Genomic DNA, 19913 nt, shown 5'->3' on the forward strand with positions numbered 1-19913 from the left:
TGACACTCCTGGCTGTATAGCACCACTTAATGTCATTCTGAGGTGCCATTAGTAACTAACCTTCAACATTTCTTTGCTGAGGCTTGAATCTCTGACACTAAGTATTGCAGGAGGTTTTAGCTTCACAGCTCCTGTTAACTTTACTGAAAGTCACCGGGATTGTCTTGTGCTTTGGAAATAGGAGAGCCAGGTTAAGGAGAGAAATTCTGAATTTGAGTTCAGAGGCATAGGGAAACCCAACCAGTTTCTGCTCCAGAGGAATACGTGGTACTACAACCAGCAACTGTAAGACGATTCTCATATGGAAATTTGACAAATCAAGTCTTTAGAGATAGGGGAACAAGTGGGTTTTTTTGTCTCTTTTTTTTTCTTTTTAAACCAATTGATAGAAATGTGAAAATTAAAAAAAAAACCCAAACCGACAACAAAACAAACCCAAACAAAACCCAAACTTGTATCTGCTCTGAAACGATTTCCCTTTGATACAAAGCTTCCAGCCAGGCATGTCAATTGTGGCTTTGGAACACAGTATTTGAGATTTGCATCACAGATCCATTGAGTATTTTAGGTATCATGGTATTACAGCAGCACAGTCTGCTCAGAAAACATGCTTTCACAGAATCACAGAGTCGTAGGGGTTGGAAGGGACCTCCAGAGATCATCGGGTCCAACCACCCTGCCAAAACAAACCTAGGACAGGTTGCACAGGTCAGTGTCCTGACGGGTCTTGAATATCTCCAGAGAAGGAGACTTCACACCCCTCTGGGCACACGTTGTGATGACTGGACATTTCCCATGCACTATGGCTCAGAAAACTCCTACCTCAGCAGAACACATTTGCTTATTGTATGTTTTAAGCAGTGATATGTGTTATGACATACATCATAATGTGGCCGATTGCTTGTGTTTGTAATGTCAGTTAAGTCCCGAGGGTTATTTTCCCCACAAACAACAGTACTGTTCCATACTTGATTACGCTGGAACAACAGGTAAACCCAGCAACTCATCTAGCACCTGTGTCACTCTCTTCATCAGGTTTCTTCTGCATATAAATAAATGGCTCCTGTTTACAAATACTGTTAGCTACTTGCCCTCCAGTTTTCAGAGTATTAAGCAAGATGACAGGATTTTTTCCATTTAAATTTCATGCCCTTGCCAGTGCACAAAGTAACAGTAGATTTAATCAGTTGTATGTCTCCAGTCTTACAAGTATGTTCTCTTGTTCTTCTATGCAGAAATACTGAATGGAGGGGTGTACGTTGGCCAGAACAAATTTCTTTGCTTCGCAGACACCATTCATTGGCAGGATATCGTGCGTAACCCCTGGGCCTCCAATTTCACTTTGGTTCCAACGAATGGCAGCTCAGGATGTAAGTACTGGTTTTATTCTTAGCCTTGTCATCTGCTCAGCATGAAACAGTATAAATGTGACCACAAGTTTTCCCTGATCCTCCGTTACGGTGAATTGTATTTGTAAATTCTCCCCTTACTCTGCATTCTTTAAAGTTTGTACATTGCTTGTAGGAACACTTAGTCTAATCTTAAAAACGCTTTGTCGGTAGAGGGTATTTGTGAACACCATACATTTTCTGAATTTTCTCTCATCTGTTTTCTGTCCTCTGTGTATTCTTTTTTCTATTTATTGTTAAAGCCACTGTGCTGCCGTGGAAACACAGACGTTATTGTTTGCTTTGCATTTGTTCCTGCTGCTCAGTCTAGTCCTTGAGTCACAATGGTCTATCTATGGCATCATAATTAGCTGCTGGAGTAATTATGCTACAAGCTCATGGATATTCTGACTTCAGATGAAAAATGAACCTCAAAGAAATAGTTATTCTGTTGTCTTGTGTGTATCTGTGAAGAAAGAGAGAGAGAATTTGTAGCGAATGGGTGCTCTTCCCAATATAGCCAATATTTTTCTGGTTTTAATATGTTCTCTCTATTTTAATGCTCTGAATTTGAAACTGGGAGTATCTATGTACTTTGATTAATTTGTCTGATCCACTTCACAGAGTTATAGAATCATTTAGGTTGGAAAATACCTTTAAGATCACAGAATTCACAGAATCACCTGCCAAAGCAGGTTCCCTAGGACAGGTCACACAGGGAGGCATCCAGGTGGGTCTTGAATATCTCCAGAGATGGAGACTCCACACCTCCCTGGGCAGCCTGACCCAGGGCTCTGTCACCCTCACTGTGAAGAGGTTCTTCCGCATATTGGTGCAGAACTTCCTGTGCTCCAACTTGAGGCCATCGCCCCTTGTCCTGTCCCCACAGACACTGAGAAGAGACTGGCCATTTCCCTCTGTGTCCCACACTTCAGATATTGATAAACACTGATCAGATCCCCTCTCAGTCTTCTTTTCTCAAAGCTGAACAGCCCCAGGTCACTCAACCTTTCATCAAGTCCAATGGTTAACTTTGCATTGCCAAGTCTAACGACTAAACTGTGTCCCTAAATGCCACATCTATGTCTGTTCTAAATACCTCCAGGGATGGTGACTCAGCCACTTCCCTGGGCAGCCTGTTCCAATGACTGACAACCCTTTCAGTGAAGAATTTTTTCCTACTATCCAATCTAAGCCTCCTCTGGCACAACTTGAGGCCATTTCCTCTTGTTCTGTTGCTGGTTACTTGGAAGAAGAGACCGATGCCACCTCACTACAACCTCCTTTCAGGTAGTTGTAGACAGTGGTAATGATACTGTCTCCCCCAAGCCCCCTTTTCTCTAGGTTAAACAGCCCTAGTTCCCTCAGCTGTTCCTTAAAAGACTGGTGCTCTAGACCCTTCACCAGCTTCGTTGCCCTTCTCTGGACACACTCCAGCACCTCAGTGTCTTTCTTCTAGTGATTTGCTGTGGATTTTTTGACCCAAGTGCAGGTCCTGACACTTGGCCTTGTCAAACCTCATACAATTGTCCTTTTCCCATCTATCCAGCCTGTCCAGACTCCTCTGCAGAACCTTCCTACCCTCCAGCAGATCAATACTTCCACCCAATTTGGTGTTATCTGCAAATTTACCTAGATGCACTTGATCCCCCCCATCCAGGTCTTAGATAAAGATGCTAAACAGAACTGGCACCAATACTGAACCCTGGGGAACACCCCTTCTGACCAACCTCCAACTGGATTTAACTCCATCTGATCCCACTCTTCAGGACTAGAGTAAAAGCCAGTATTTTACCCAGTGAAGCATATGCCTGATCACTCCATGAGCAGCCATTTTGTCCAGGAAAATGCTGGTGTCAGAAGCTTTCTAGAGTCTAGGTAGACAATATCCACAGCTTTACCCTCATCCACCAAGTTGCTCATCTTGCATAGAAGGAGATCAGGTTAGTCAAGCAGGACCTGCCTTCCATAAACCCATGCTGACTGGGCCAGATCACCTGGTTGTCCTGCATGTACCACACGATGGCGCTCGACAGGATCTTCTCCATAACCTTGCCTGGCACCACGGTCAGACTGACAGGCCTGTTGTTCCCTAGATCCTCCTTCCTGTCCTTATTGTAGATGGGCATCATAATTGCTAACCTGCAGTCAACTGGGGCCTCGCTGGTTAGCCAGGACTGCTGATAGATGATGGAAAGCAGCTTGGTGAGCACTTTCTCTGTTTCTCCTGGTGAGCTCGTTTCTCTATTTTCCTTCTCTAGAATTATTCACCTTCAGTAGTGTTTTGATGATTGTTGCAACAATCATGAATTCTAATGAACAACGGCAACAGTGATACAAAGTGTTCAGCTAAAATATTCCACAATATAGTAAAGTGCATTCAAAATTAATACCATGTTATTAAACAGTACCCTCAGGATGTATCAACATTAACGTTCAGGTATAAGCTGCAGAGAAGTTTATATATCTGATGTCATGTGTAACACCACAGCAAACATACTGTTCTGAGCATATCAGATATAGGGATGTTCTGGATTGCTTACTATATCCTAAGGTGTCCCTCAAGGATATTTAAATGACTGACTGCTTCTTTAGCTTCCACTACAGCCAAGAAGCAACTTCAGTTCTTCAGTTGCATGTTAGGAATGCAGGAAAAAAAACACAACTTTTTTTTGACAAAACTCTTTCTGGTGTAACAGATTTCATACAAGGTTGACTTGGTTTTGTATGTGTCACCTGCTACCCTCAAAAGCAGAGCACAGCTACTTGAGATGTGGCTTCCTCTGGAAGCCTGGCAAACTCCACTGCTCTTCAGTCTTCCAGCTTGAGACCTGAGGCCCATCTCTTCTGCCTGGAAACCCAACATAGTTGTAATGCAGCTGGCTATCTTATTTGCATCTTTAAAACACCTCATCGCTGGTCATGATCAGTTCTAAGCATAACTGATAAAACCTTTGAAGGTTGGGGAATGCCTGTACCTCTCACGAGTCATTACTTCAAACAAGAAAAAGGCTGGGTTGTTACTCTGTTCTGTTACTGGGGTTTCTTTTAAGCTTTGCCAGTTCTTCAAGACAAATGCTTCTGCAACACCAAGGTAATAAAGAACAGCCAACAGCAGTACTGTCTTTTTGAGCTAATGAAAGTTTTACCAGTGACTCCAGAAAAAAACCCAGACCAAGATCAGTGCTGAGCACTTTTGGAATCACACCCTGAAAGTAATAATTAGCTCCTACAGCAAGATGAAAGACCCTAAGTCCAGTTCTCTTAACATAGTTTTCATTCCTTTTCAGTTGGTTTGAAACACAGGGAAGGAAGAAATTGCTGTGCTTTGCTGTTTGTGCATCATTTCAGTGATAATCAAGGGTTATATAATAAGGTAGCTTCATTAAAATAGTCACCCAAATTTTACCATGTTTTTCCTTACTTGGGATGGAGCAGAACCCAGTTAGACTGTGTTTTATTTAATAAATGTAAGTCTCCTTCTCTATGAAACCAGATTCCATCTCAGTGCTATTCACGAGTCCTCTGAATTTTGATTAAATTAGCTAATTCAAACAATTTCTGTCTTCACAACTTACATGGGTGAAAATCTAAACCCCGTTATACACATGGCCAAGGAATGGCTAAAGTGCTGTTTAGGCTTTGGGGAACAAAGAATTCGGGTACAGAAATCACGATTTAAAACAGCCTAAAGTTAAATAGCTGCCCATGTGTGTGCGCAATGCATTACATCCCCACGCACATACATGGGTGTGTATATGTGTAAAGCCTTCAAATGAAATCACTCAAATGTGGAACCTTATTACTACCTGTCAAGAGGTAGGAGAAAGGGAATATGCTACACTGGTGGTTTATGAAAGAATTAAGACAAGTTATTTGTACTGGTGCAGAAAGGACTTGGAGAAAAGAACATTGAATTATAACTCCAGAATGGAAATCAGTATAGAGTATCATTAAATGAGGTATATGCTTCTCGAATTCGTCTCACATGTCACTTTTCATAATCTGCTAGGCAGTGTGGGGGCTTGCTGGGCCCAGCCTTGCTATTTTTCCACTGCTGGAAATGGTGCTCAGTGCATTACAAGGTCTTTGGTACTTCTCTGCATAGCACCGACTCTCATGATTTTTTGGATTCAGCATATATATGTATTTACTGTTTATTTTACATGACTGTATTAAATTGCCTGAAGTCTCCAGTGCCTCCTATCAAATGCAAATCTTGTCTAAGTCCACTGGAACCGAGTAAGTACGAGTAAGTACACGTTGCTTGGCATTGCTGACAATATCCCTAGTGCAAGAGATGTCAAGGAAAGCCCTCTGGGACTTTCCATGTCAAAATACCTTTAAAACAACGAGTAGGTTTTACTTATCTGAAAACCTGTGCAGGAGAAGGGAGGAAGTCTGTCAGGCTGCTGCGTCAGCCTGGGAATGTAAACCAACCAAACCTTCTGTGTCAAGCTCAACAAAGTCCGTACTAGTAGTAATCTAGGAAAGTCTGTGTAAATGTTTGATCATGTAAGACTCAGGTAGATGCATCACCCTGTGTGCCATGTTTAGCCGTGACTGGCAGGACTGGAGAGTGGCTTACACCTCCGAATTGTTAGGGCAGTTTCACTGTAACCCCCGCTGGAGTGCTCCCTGGCAGGGAATATTTCAGGCACAAAAGGCTACGAGCTGCCGTGAGTGTCAGGGTTGGGTACTTCACCATTCCAGCAGGTCCTAAAGCCTAAGCCACTGTTTGGTTTTTTGGCATTGCTAGCGTTGTTTCCAGCCGTCAGAGGCAGACATAAAGTTGCTTGTGCATCCAAAAGAGCAGGGTCCCTCCCTCAGAGAAGAGCCCTACGTACAGTGCTTGCTCGGTCTCTGCCGATGCCAGAGTGGACTCCAGCAGCTGTTGTACCGAGAGCACCTGTGCATCGGGGGGGTGTGTGTGCACTCAGGGCTCAGCCGTGCTCTTTTTTGGTCTTCCCCAGTGAGGGAACCCACACTACAAGCTCTTTTCCCCAGACAGACAGAAGAGCAGATAATGGTCCCACTTCAGGGATAATTTCACTTGCAGCCCCCCCTGCTGCTCCAAGGCAATCAGCAGCTGAGGAATTCAAAAGGGTGGAGTGAAATGAAGATGCTTTGAAATAAAATCAGTCCCCTGCCTCTATGCTTGTTTCACACCTTGGATCTGCCAACTCTGGCAATCCCCTTCATTTACATCAGTGCTAGACAGAAGAGAATATGGCCAGTGAACTCTGGGAATAAAGCTTTTCTGATTCTCTTCTTTGTAAGCTTTCATTGTCACAGCAGTGTTAAGAAGCCAGTTGAAAAGGCCTTGGCGTCTTAGCTGCTATGTTAGGAATACTGCAGACAGTATGAATCCTAAGTGCTGCTTCTCCTTTTTTTTTTTTTTCCTACTTCTTCTTCTTCTTTAGCCTGAAACACATTCTACCCCGTTGCTTCATGTTCTGATCAAATGCATGCAGAAAAGCTCCTGTTAGAGGCCTTTGAATTGCATGGTCTTACTGTTAAGATGAATACAGCCAGTGGCTGCCAGCACAGAGCTCGACGTGTACTGCTGGAATGTAATAAAGAAATGTTGTACTAGGGACCACGCATACTTCAAGTCTCTGAGGACAGGTACCTCTCTGCCTGGCATTTTGACTCATACTCCAAAACAATTCTCATCTTTACTGTATTCCCATATTGTTATCTTTTAGCTGAAGCTTTTAAAATTAACTGTGCTTTGAAAGCAGCCTTCTTTCCCATTTACCTGAGATCAGCCTGGGGTTTTTAAGCTGGACACCTTGCAGTAGGATGCTTGAAAGTGCTTAGCTAAGGACCAGCATCTTCCCTTTAAGTATACGTTACTGAATGTGTTTATGCCATGCAATACCAAAAATCTGCTTTTTCTCATTCCAAAAAACAAGCCATGAATTCAAGCATTGGCTGAGCATACTGAAGCCACACTTTGCAAAAGGGTATTCCCCATTTGCCACATCCGTTTGTTGGATTTAGTTCCTTGACCAAAGAGCTGGAGCTCTACCCTTTGGAGCTAGAAACTGAAGGTGCGGTTCTTGGTGACGGTGCAAGAAATGAAGCAGGAAATAAGGTTTGGACTTCTTGCCTAAAATGACTCGAAGTTGATAGGCAATAACTCTGACCGCCTTTAGAGACAGTGCAGTAAATACTTGGGTGCTTTGATCAGTGTCCTCGGATTTCTCCATGTCTTCCTTGGTCTGGCAGTGAGCAGGAACTTGACTCACCATTATGCCAGCTGAGCTTTTGTGTGGGATTTGATGATGGCTGTGGTATTCAGTCAGAATTTTCAGTGGAGCTTTACTTGGAGATCTTGTTTCACAGAAAAGCCTTCGAATTATTGCATAGAGGTCAGTTGTGTAGCTAATAGTATAGGTTCAAATAAATTAATAATGCATTTTAAAACACTGAAACTGTATGGTATATGCATGTTCATGATGGAGCCGGTAACTGCTTAATAAAGATTAAAAAAACCCAATATGTGGCTTTTCAGGAAACTGTTCAAGAAAAATGTAGGACTGAGTGTTGACACATGCCCAGAACTGTGAAAACTGAACTCTAGTATTTAAAGTTAAGCACTTTGGAAAGCATTGTCCTGAACTGGAATTTCTGCTCCGACTGAAGTGTGCACTGAGATCAGTGGAAGAGTTTCCCTAGGCTTGATGTGGCTTTTCGACTGAGCCCCTGTTAGCTGGGAAAAAAAAGCTGGCGAGATATTTTTTTTCAACCAGAACAACTTCAGTTACTTGCTATACATAACATAGTTCTCCTCTGCCATTGCTTTGCATCTAATTGTACCTGGCAATGTAAAAGCATCCAGGTTTTGAGCTGTGCAGAAGTACTTCTACATTGTTACATGATGTAACAATGAAGGGAAGAAAACCCTTAGTCTTGAGCTGTGTACGTGGGATTCAATAAACCCCATGATGTATTCAAGGGAAACACTGCTTTTAAATGCCTTCCCTCTTTTACAACTTATTGATTCACGGATATTTTTTTCAAGGGCAAAAAAGCCTTGAAACATCATTAGCTCTGATTTCTTGTATGTGAAGGCCCTCAAGTATCATCCACTTGTCTGGCATTGAGTTCCGTAACTTTCCTCAGCACACCATAACTTTCAGCCTGAGTTTCACAGAATCACAAGGTTGGAAAAGACCTTTGAGATCATTGAGTCCAACCGTTCCTGTCCTATGCTAAACCATATCCCTGAGCACCTGACCTGTTAAACACACCCAGGGATGGTGACTCAGTCCTCTCCCTGGGCAGCCTGTTCTTCAGCTTTGGGGGGCAAGCACAGAGCTCCAGTCTTCCCTGAAGCTTCACAGAATCACAGCCATTCCTCAAGCTGCTGGTTATTTCCCTAATATTAAAGAGAAATGATACTAGATGCCTTTATTTCTAATTTGAACAGTTTTAAACTGCAGATGTTGTTGGCTCATAATGCCGTCTCCAGCTATCTCAGAGAGCGCTCTCAGCATCATCTCCCTGCGGAAATGGCGTGTACCGTGTAATGGCCTCACCTCTTGATCTTTTTTTCATGAGCCAAACAGATAGAGGGTCTCACATCCCTGGTGGTGAGGAATTTCTTTCAAGATCCAGAATAATTTTAGCTGCTCGTCAATGTAAAATACCTGTATTTTTCAGTGTGCTTTTAGAAAGCAGAAACCAAAATGGTTTTATTACTGATTTAACCAATATCCTGTAGAAGTAAAAATTGTATCCTTTGTGTTTTGGCTTCACATGAAACACCTGGTATTGGGGCAGTTCTGACATCTGTGTGTTTTAGAGACAGAAAACGCAATCTGTGTGCTCTATTCTAAAATATACAATCCCATGTTTGGCTGTAGAAAAGACTTCTGGCATGACTGACTCTGGCTTACCCACTGGCCTGGCTCAAGCTCTGCAACTGGCTGCTCTTCACTGTAATTTGCTGAGGTTTCAGCCTTCCTGTCATCTGTAGGGTTTATTGCCTGGGATTTTTTAATAATTTCTAAACCTTTGGCTGGAATATTAAAAAGCATCGGTCCTGCAACAGCCCCTGGGGAACCACGCCCCGATTGTATTATAATTGCTCATTTACAGCTACTTTTGGAGAGCCCCCAATTAGCTGCCTCTTAATGCATTTTTCATGTGTTTTATTAATATTGAAACATAGAGACAAATCTAATTAAATGTTTACCATTTAGCCAGTGCTTTGCATTTTAATTAAAGGAGCAGAAAATGGACAAGCCAGCTGCAGAGATGCCTGGGAAGTCAGCTCTGTGCTTCTGGTGCAGACTGTCTGGGCTGTGATTGACCTTACCTGGATGCAGGCATGTTTGGAAGCAGTATAGCTCCATCTGACACACTTCTTTCTGCATAGTATGTATTCAGGTGATGCGAGTCAGTGCTGGCTCTGTATTCTTCCATTTATTTTTTATCCTCCTTAATATCCCCCCTTTCTCAGTGCACGTTGTCTGTTCTTGTAGTGTGTTTCACAACAAGCAGAAGTTGGTATTTGCATAGGGTTTTGCATAAGTGATAAATTGTGCTCTCCTTTGGGTGTTAACAGTCCATGTTTGGAGCTGCTGTCAAGGAATGCAGGGGAATTTGTGCATGGCCGTTTGTTGCAGCTACAGAATGAGCCTGACGGGTAGCCAGCCCTTTGATTTAATGTTCAGTAGTGGCCTTGTAATTCTTCACAGAGCACAGTAACTCATTTTTTGTACCAGTAGTTGCAGTATAAGAACAGGATCATTTTTACACATAGCGACTTAACTGAAAATTTATACTCAGGTCAAACCATTGGGTATTTAATTCTGAAGTATTTGTGGTAGTTAGGAGAAATAGGTGTTCCTTGGATCCTTGCTGTCTCTCCCAAAAGTCCCAACATCCCACCAGTTCTCAGTTAGGTGTTTCCAGTGTGCCATCAAAACAGACTCTTCACGCAGGATCAGTCCTGCTGCCATGAGGGACCGGCACTGGTGGGACGGGGAGTCTTGGGTTGGAGTGGGAGTGAGGATGGAGTTCGTTCCCTTACAGGTAAAAATGCCGTCACTTAGTAAAGAATCAGGAGAGCTGAACACTGTGTGAATTTAAGTATGAGATTTCTTTAGACCAGTGGATGCTCCTGAAACAATTATGTGTCAATAACCAATACGTGTAAATCAAATGCCCAGCCCTCAGTACCGAGACATGTGTGAGATGACTGCATTTACTCCAGTTATTCTTGCAAGGTATTTTGTGCTTTTTCAAAGCACAAGGATTTTGCTCTACAGAAGGCCTGAGTAGCAGTGGTATATTTAAATATGCTTACAGCCAACTTTCAGAATAGCTAGTGTATCATTTCTGGTGCGCATCTAAATTGGAAACTACCTATGGAGAAAATAGCATTCTGGAAAAGTATACACTGAAGACATTTGTTATTGCAGAGTTTGTTAAATTACAACCTTTCGTTGAGGTTATTACTTGAAGTTCAATTAACATTTTAAATGTATGTTTGTAGACCAGCAAACAAGGCTCTGCAGACAGGTGGTCTTGGTACAGAATACATTCCCTGCTGCCGATGTCACCGTGGCAAAGCCAGGAGGAGAAGCTGTTCTTTTTGATAAAATGCCACAAATAACAAGCCGTTTTGTGAAAGCGCCTTCCACGTGGAACATGCTCCGAGGGCTCACAGCATTGCGCTTTTAGCAGCAGTTACAGCTTATGGATATCTCAGTTGGAAAGAAAATTTTTATCAGAGCTGAATATAGACAGCCAGAAAAGCCCGCAACCGCCTTTTGTTCAGCGTTACGTGGAGGTTGCTTTTCCTAATGTTGATGAATCTCTAGTCAGGACAGAATTTATTCATTTCTGTGGAACTGAAAGACAGGAGTAGAAGAAGTTGATTTTGAAGAATGCTTTTTGCCAAGCACAGGTAACCGAAGGTGGAGGGATACATGAAATCCTGTGATGTAATGAACTTGTTTTGCATTAGTATGGCAAGCTGCACTGCTTGAAGTTGCCTGTAATGTTTTTTCCTCGGCCCAGAATGCTGTGTTTTGAATAAAGGGAATCAGTTTAGTTTCCTAATAAATACCTTCAGCCAGCATTTTCAGAAAGGATTGTCAATTGGTGAATGTCCTTGAAACAGATTTGAACGGCGGGCAGACGTGGCATTTAATGGAAACATGATGCCTCTAACAGTTGACTTGACTGAATAAAAAGTGAGTAACAAACACAAGCAGACCTAGGTAATACGAATAAATAATGCCGTGAAGGACAGAACTCCTTAGGCTGCTGAAGCTTAATCCAGGGATCTAGCAAGGGAACTGCTACAAAGCTGGGGATCTTTAGGATTCGTGGATGCAGAAAGGAGGGCACCAAGGAAACCAGCATTGACAGTTTGGGAAGAACCTCTGTCATGAGCATCTCTTTGCAGTGGAAAAAATATATTTTTCAAAAAGCCAAATAAAAAATACCCAACACAAAAACCAATCCCCTCCCTGCCAAAGCGCCAACCTGTGTCACCAAGCATCTCCCTTACAGCAGTTCCAGCGTGAAAGGCACCAAGAGGAACAGGCTACCAGGCTGATGCATACAGATAGTAAGTACATAGTGGCGCTGGTTGTGCAGCTGTGGAATTTAAGAAGTGCTGCACATAGCAGCATGTGGCAACTGTTGGTAAATGCTTATCTTTTAACGGCAACCTATGTGTGTACGATGTATTACTGTGCACCGCCTGTTTATAAGCAGGTTGGTGTTGAAGCAGTGTACTGCACAAGGGAGAGGCTTTCTGTTTAAATGCAAGCAACCCTTTCCATTGCAAGCAGCTTGCTTTATCGCAAACACCAGTGTTTCTTGAAAGTAGGAAATAGACCCCAAATACTCCGAATATTTAAAATAGTCTAATTGAATGGTAATTGGCAGATTTGTAGCGAGTGGGTGGGTGGGTGGAATTGGTCTTTCACAGCAAGCTCCAGCTGCTCTAGCTAGTTGCCTTTGAAGAGCTGCTTAGGGATAGAGGAAGAAAAGAAAGGCTATAAAATAAGCTGCTTAATTGCATCTACTGGTTCTTGAAGCTGCTGTTTGCCTCCCACCCTTTGGAAGCTATCAGATCTGGAAGATGTACATCACAGCCACCAGCTCAGAGTGGGCTTGGTTGATGCTGCTGCACAGGGTATGAGGGTAGGTGTATCACTCGGTGGCAGTGGGTGGGTGCAATGTTGGGACTAGCCAGCCGACATTGTGATAGGCTTCTCCTGACAGACTAGTCTGTTGCTTGCATAAAACAGAAAACCACCCCACGTCTTTATTACTATCATATCTGCATTTTTGTAAGTATTTTGTTGCCTGTTCCTGTGTTGTCAGAAATTCCCAGAACTGTCACTAAAGTTGCTGTCCTGCTTTAGCCAGGCCATCCACAAAAGAGCTTTGGCTGCTGGTCTGCTCGAGCCGAGGGCTGTTTTGGGGGCCAGTCTCTGATCCCTTCGTACCTCCTGCAGGGAAGAGGATAGTGAGCTTCAAATGAAGCTGAGTGACAAGAAGGGAAATTTCTGCCTGCCACACAATGGGCAAGGTGTAGGCAGTAGCAAAGCAAAAAAGAGGGATGTATTTTACGCTCCTGTAATCCCTTGTACTTTCTGTCCCTGTGTGTAGGATCTTCACCTCATATTTCCTTGGGTTTAGTATTCAGAGGAGCTTTCACATCTCAAAATCTTCCTTCTGGGTCTCCTGTAGGAACTTGTAATTTACTTTTGCAAACTCATAAAAGCCCTCATCAGTGAAGTGCTCTGGCATAGGAGAAACTTTGGGAATATTTGCAGAGTAAGGTTCTTAATCAGGGGTTTTCAAGTGGTTTTATAAAAATTGCTGCACATGAAAACAACTTCATACCAAATTCACTGTCTTATCCGTACATGATTGTCACCGAATGTCCACAGCATCACATCTGTGCAGGTCTCTGAGAGCTGAAGATTATCCAGGAGATTGCAGTCTGAAATATGTTTGTATGATTATTGTAATTGAATTCAGTGTATAGCAGACACTGAATCTACATATCAGAGTATTTGCCCAAGCATGGGTTTCCAACAGAGAAAGGGCTTCTGTTGTCCCAGTATTGATTTGTAATAATCACTTTTGGTTTGGATAGCAAAAGATACATTGTGAATTACACTTGAATAAGCATATTATGATATATATCCAAAGCTTGTCTAAAACTGGACTCTAGATTTTATAGGAATGGGGAATTTCCTTTTTAGTATTTCCTATTTTAGTATTTAGTACAATTAATTGAGTCAAAAGTTGGTTAAAAAGTTAACACACCTATCACCCAGCCAGACTCTAGGAATACTGCATGTCATCCAGAAAAAGTAAAGTGAATTTTAAAAGCCACTTCTCATTTCCTTTCTTTGAGGTTATTACTTTGTTTAAAAAATGAAAACTGTATGCCCCATTGTTCGAACTTTATTACTGCTTTGGCAGCATTACAGGAACATTATTACAGGACATTATTTTGACTTATGTGGTATTGACTGAGTTGATCTCTTGGAGGGATGGAAGAGTTGGAATTAAACAAGCACAAGAGCACCCTGAGCTTTGGCACTTACTTTTCAATGTGTCTTTGAGTTTGTTGAGAACCTTCTTTGAAAATCTCCTCTAACAGTGCAGAGATTTCTTGCCCAGTGTTACACATGGTGCCCGAAACCAAAATCTGTTATCATAGAATCATAGAATCATAGGGATTGGAAGGGACCTCGAGAGATCAAGTCCAACCCCCCTGCCAAAGCAGGCTCCCTAGCTCATGTTGCACAGATAGGTGTCCAGATGGGTCTTGAATATCTCCAGAGATAGAGACTCCACCACCTCCTGGGTAGCCTATTCCAGTGCTCTGTCACCCTCACTGTGAAAAAGTTCTTCTGCATGTTGGTGTGGAACTTCCTGTGCTCCAACTTGCAGCCATTGCCCCTTGTTCTGTCTCCACAGACCACTGAAAAGGGGCCAGCCATTTCCCCCTGCATGCCATAGTTAAGATATTTATAAACATTAACAAGGTCCCCCCTTATCTTCTTTTCTCAAGGCTGACCAGTCCCAGCTCAGTCAGCCTTTCCTCATAGGGGAGATGCTGCAGGCCCTTAATCATCTTTGTAGCCCTTCTCTGGATTCTCTCAAGGAGATCCCTGTCTTTTTTATACCAGGGAGCCCAGAACTGGACACAATACTCCAGGTGGGGCCTGACCAGGGAAGAGTAGAGGGAGAGGATCACCTCCTTCAACCTGCTGGCCACACTCCTCCTGATTCATCCCAGGATCCCATTGGCTCTCTTAGCCACCAGGGCACACTGCTGGCTCATGGCCAATCTGTCGTCAAACAGGAGCCCCAGGTCCTTCTCCACAGAGCTCTTCTCCAGCAGGTCATCCCCCAGCCTGTACTGATACAAGCAGTTATTCCTTCCCAGGTGCAAGACTCTACACTTGCTTTTGTTGAATCTCATCTGGTTTCTCCCAGCCCAGCTTTCCAGCCTGTCCAGGTCTCGCTGGATGGCAGCACAGTGTTCCTGCGTGTCAGCCAGTCCTCCCAGCTTTGTATCATCGGCGTACTTGCTGAGGGTGGATGCTATTCCCTCATCAAGGTCGTCAATGAAGATATTAAACAGGACTGGACCCAACACTGAGCCCTGGGGAACACCGCTAGTCACAGGTCTCCAGTCAGATTCTGCTCCACTGATCACCGCCCTCTGGGCTCGGTCCGACAGCCAATTCTCAACCCACCTCACCGTCCACTCATCTATCCCATGCTTTCTCAGCTTTGCTATCAGGATGTCATGGAAGACAGTATCAAAGGCCTTGCTGAAGTCAAGGTAGATGACATCCACTGCTCTCCCTCCCATCTATCCATCCGGTGATGAGATCATAGAAGGCTATGAGATTGGTCGAGCATGATCTCCCCTTGGTGAATCCATGCTGACTACTCCTCATGACCACCTTCTCTTCCAGTTGCTTGGAGATGGCATCCAGAAATCTGTTATCTGAATCCTTCACTTCTCAGCTGAGATTTTGCACCAGGCAGTGGGTCTGCTGCTGCACTGAAGGACATATGTCTGGCTTACCATTTATTACAGGCGTTCATACAGGTGTGCAGCTAATTGTTGTGTTTGGTAGGGCAGTTGCTGCTGCTTGACTTGCTTGTGGTTTATAAGGTCATGTGTTGTCACACCATGAAGAGAAGTACCTGTTGCTGTGAGCCTGAACAAGAAGTGCCTGGGCCGAGAGCTAGTGGGCGGTGTGCTAAGGCGAGGAGGGGTGGTGGTGTAGCAGTGTTAGGCATAGCAGTGTCACTCCTTAGACATGAAATTCATGCACTTACAGAAACTCCCATGTAGAAGAGGGAGTCTGTTATTAGAGTAGTACCTGCCAGGAGCAAACCAGGGGGAAGTGCTAAAATTAATATAAAGACACAGCAGATGTTGGCTTTTTATGGTCTTTCTCTGCTGGGAATCTGCAGTACCAATTTGCCTGCTGCCTTCCCCTTGTGGACCTGTCATCTTCTCACACTCAAATGTCCACAATAAGAAGGCTATTTCTCCCCTGTTATGAAATACCTTGGCAGCCTAGGAGTTCCCCAGGATGTGGGAGAGTTCAGTTTCCTACCTTGCATAAAGGCATTCAAATCTGTCCCTCCTGTCTCCCACTTCCCAGTGGAAGCTGCCTCAGGTTGGTCTGAGTCGGTGTCTTTTTTATTCCTTCTGTTCTTGAGTATTAAGTAACCATCAGGTAAGACACAGAAGTAGGGGCATGGACTCATACTGAGATGTACCCTCTCTCTAGCAATCACAGCCACTGAACTGCAGAGCAAGAACCCAGGAAAGGTTGCATGCTGTGTCCAGCTCTCTCCCTTCAGGAACAGAGAGCTCCCCGCGTTGTTTGGAGAGCTGTCATTGGGAGGGATGGCTGCCTGCTCTGCTCTCCTATTCCAGAGAACAGCCTGTAGACTGTTTCTTGGGTTGCTGGGCCTGGTAGACAAGAGTCTTCGTCACAGTAAGCAAAGGAGAAAGCAGGATGTGTAACTCTACATACTAGTTGAGTGTTAACATCTACAGATTGTGGGTCTTCACCCTCTCCTCCTGCAGAGAGGAAAGGGAAAGAAAGAGCTGGCTTTGTATTTTGAAGGGGTGCAAGGTTGTTGTGATCGGTGTGCTGTGAGGATGGCACATATGAGGGAGGGTGTTTCATTTTGACCCCACTGTAGACCCCCGTTAGTCAAAGACCAAGCTGTTCTGCTGTTTGGGAATGCAGGTCCAGCTGCAAAGTGTGTGAGAATGGACAGTTATCTGTGTCTTACTGGAGGGGAATGTATTCTTTTAACAATAACGAATACAAGGAAAGATTCCTGAGGGCTTGTGTTTCTTGATGAGCCTGCCAAGCAGCAGGTATGACTTGACCTATCCTTTTAGCCTGCCAGCTGCATCAACCCATTTGCTCAGGATGTGTGCGTGGATGTGTGTGTGTGTGTGTGTGTTCAGAGAGGCATTTGATGCTGATTGGAACTAATTCACCACCACAGTGGGGGGAATTCACTTACAGTGCTCTGTGCTAACAGCTATAAGCAGTAATAATTAATAGTTCCTAATTGCTTAATCAGTGTAAAGTTTTAAGACTATGTCATATGTGAAAGTTTTTATTTTGTGTGGATGACTAAACTCCCAATTAATGCATCGAGTCACACAGCCTTACCAGTGCTGTCTGTTCCAGGCAGAGAAAAATAACCAGTGTCTTCATTACTCCCTCAGTTCCTTTTCTGTAGTCGTTACTGTGGCCTGAAGACATTTTTTTTGTAGCAGCTGAAGTAACGATACAGTGAGCTTCCTATCACCTCAGAGCTGTCAACGATGGATTTAAATCTACCAGTCTGAGCCTGTTCGGTGCTGCTGACATGCTCTTCTTGACTTTCCATTTATTCCTTTAGCTCTGGAGGCCGATCTCTCTTAAAATCCAAACTGTCTGCCACCAGCAGGTCTAGTGATTCTCTGTAATTTCACAGTTCTCCACATATACCCAGGTCCTGTGCACGCACAACAGTTGTCTCCACACACTGAGGAAAACATGTCCCCCTGTGATACTGAGTTTTTGTTTTCTTCAGTGCTGGTTCAGTTTTATCGCTGTCCCCTCTCCTGGATCTCTATCGCGCTGTCCCGGTATCTCTCTCTGAGTCTGTCTTTCAGGGCATATCTCTCGGATTGTTTTCCGTTCCCAGACCTATTTCCTATGCCAGTTTCTTTTCAGCTGCCTGTGTCCCCCTCCATTCATGTGCATCTCTCTCCTTATCTGCTGAAGGAGATGAGGAGATGAGGGTAAGATAGAGGCGTTGAATGGCAGAATCGGAAGTCCCTGCTGAAAGCAATCATTAGAGAGAGTTTGCTGTCACGATTACTGAACCACAGAGATCCCTGCACACAGGATGCATGCTCTGGCAAGTTCAGGGGTGGGCACTAGAAGTCTTTGACTTACAGATAGTGGTAGCATCCGCAAAAGGTGCTGTGCTTTTCCACAGTGTAAGTATTCTTCGTTGATGAGTGCTGCGTGAGCCTTCGCTGTAAAGGGATCCTGTTAATATTTGTGCAGGAAGCCTCTCTTGGGGATGAAGACTTCAGGTTGAAGCAGCAACACAGATACAAGACAGAAAGGTCAGTTGAAGTGCTGCCATTTACCACAACAAAAATAACACTATCAGTGCAGGTACAGCCTGCTAAAGAGAAGCCTGAATGTAATGGGACTAATCCCACGTTGGAAAACTATTTGGTGATACATCCCAAGGTGAACTCATCTGGTGTCAGTGGCAGCAACATAGTTTGATAGCACTAGAGGCATTGGCCCTGTGATTTCTGTATACCATAACACTTCCACAGAGAGGAAGAGAAAGTGAGCACAAAGTATTTGTCAGACACTTTCTTCTTTTACGGAGAGTTTTCCTTTCTCTCCTGCCAAGTTTCCCTCCTGCCATAGAGAAAGGAAATCCTGAAAAGTGTGAATCTTTGTTAGGTAATTAACTTTCAAATCAATAGAAGAGCTCCTAAGGCTAGCATGGGGCTGGTGGAAAATGCAAAATGATTTTTACTTAACAAAGAAGTGTGAATGAATGAATGTGTGACAATAGGAATAGTCAGACAAGGACAGGGAAAGCATTACAGCCTGATAAAGGCAGAACAATCCATCACAACAATAGTATCTCTAATTCTCATTAATGCTGTGCTGTGGTGTTTGAATTATATTTTGGTTTTGTTATCTCTTCATACATAAAACAGCCTAGAAAAACAACACCCGAAGTATTTAAACCTTCTGTCCCCTCTAAGCAATGGAAAGAAGAGACTTGGGACTTACCACAGAGCATACTGGCAACTTTTTGTGGACCTTGGAGCTAGCTGTGTCTAGAAACATGAAGATGGCATCTCTAGCATTTTTGCAGGAGTGAATTTTTAGGTGGAGGATGAGTTTATAAGTAGCTTGCAGAAGCTAATACATGATTTATAAGTGTTTTGATAGTTAATCAATTATTTCAGACTGTTAGGTAAGTAAAGAGGCTGCTTATAACCATGGCTTGTAACCATCAAAGCCACTTTATTTTGGCTGTCTTTATTCACACTTCAGTATCAGCATGTTGCAGATGTGCTTTATTAATGATTTATTAACCTGATAGAAACCATCTGTAAACGTAAGCTTTGTGCAAAGTTGAGACCATTTCTTCTCTTATTTCTGCTTTCCCTCTCCTACTGAGAGAGGTCTGCTTGAGGCAGCTGGCATAGCTGATGGGGAAGAAGCAGTCTTTCTTCTCTGTACTACACTGAGCTTAGAGCTAAGAGAAAGACTTCATTTTTCTTGTCTTGTCAGTAACTTAATCCTTTGCGGTTTTACTGTTCCTGAAATAATAAAGTCAGGCTGGAGTCAAAGGAAAGCTTTCTCAATTCTCAGGAAAGCACAAGGATGAAGTAACCTTGGTCTTTCCCAAGCTAGTGAGCAAATATTTTCTGCTGGTGACTTTCCCCAGCTGAGAGAGCAGAAGCATCTTCTGGAAATAAAACTATCCTAGAAGTTATGACGACGATACTCTGCATCAGAGTCCTTAATGAAGATCTGTTGCAGTAGTATTGGCTAAGGGAAGATGAGCCCAGGAGACAAGCCGTTGGTTTTCTGCACGGAATTTGCCAAAGCAAAATTAATTCTCATGTTCCAGTGGGAATCTTCCCTTTCTAAACTTAGATTCCATTGCAGATTATGTAAGCCTCCTTTTAACTCCTTCTCTCCTCCTCTGCAATCTAATGAATAAAATGTCATTATGTATATAAACCAGTGCTACTCTTCAGCAGAAATGCACTCAAATGTCACATCTGTAACGAGGCAGGAGACTTTTCCAGGTTCTTTCTTGCCATATCTCATCTAGAAAAGAAAGAAGAAAATCAAACAACTCTTTTCTTAGGTGTCTTCACTGACGTGCAAGAACTTACTGAATGTGTAATGTGGTCCTTACAGAGTGGAGCTGTACATA

The 19913-nt window shown here is 43.4% G+C and overlaps 1 protein-coding gene across 1 annotated transcript in view; it reads left to right on the forward strand.

The window, feature by feature from the left end:
- The window catches only part of ERBB4 (erb-b2 receptor tyrosine kinase 4), a gene marked incomplete at both ends in the record, with an annotated part of 629788 nt that overhangs the window by 425985 nt on the left and 183890 nt on the right, over nucleotides 1–19913 (forward strand). Inside the window, one exon of the mRNA XM_084264301.1 lies at nucleotides 1236–1370. Coding sequence (XP_084120427.1) covers nucleotides 1236–1370 — 135 coding nt within the window. The remainder of the gene's footprint in view (nucleotides 1–1235; nucleotides 1371–19913) is intronic.

The sequence above is a fragment of the Gallinula chloropus genome (assembly GCF_964237585.1).
Source record: "Gallinula chloropus genome assembly, chromosome: 5".
In the NCBI taxonomy this organism is placed as follows: Eukaryota; Metazoa; Chordata; class Aves; order Gruiformes; family Rallidae; genus Gallinula; species Gallinula chloropus.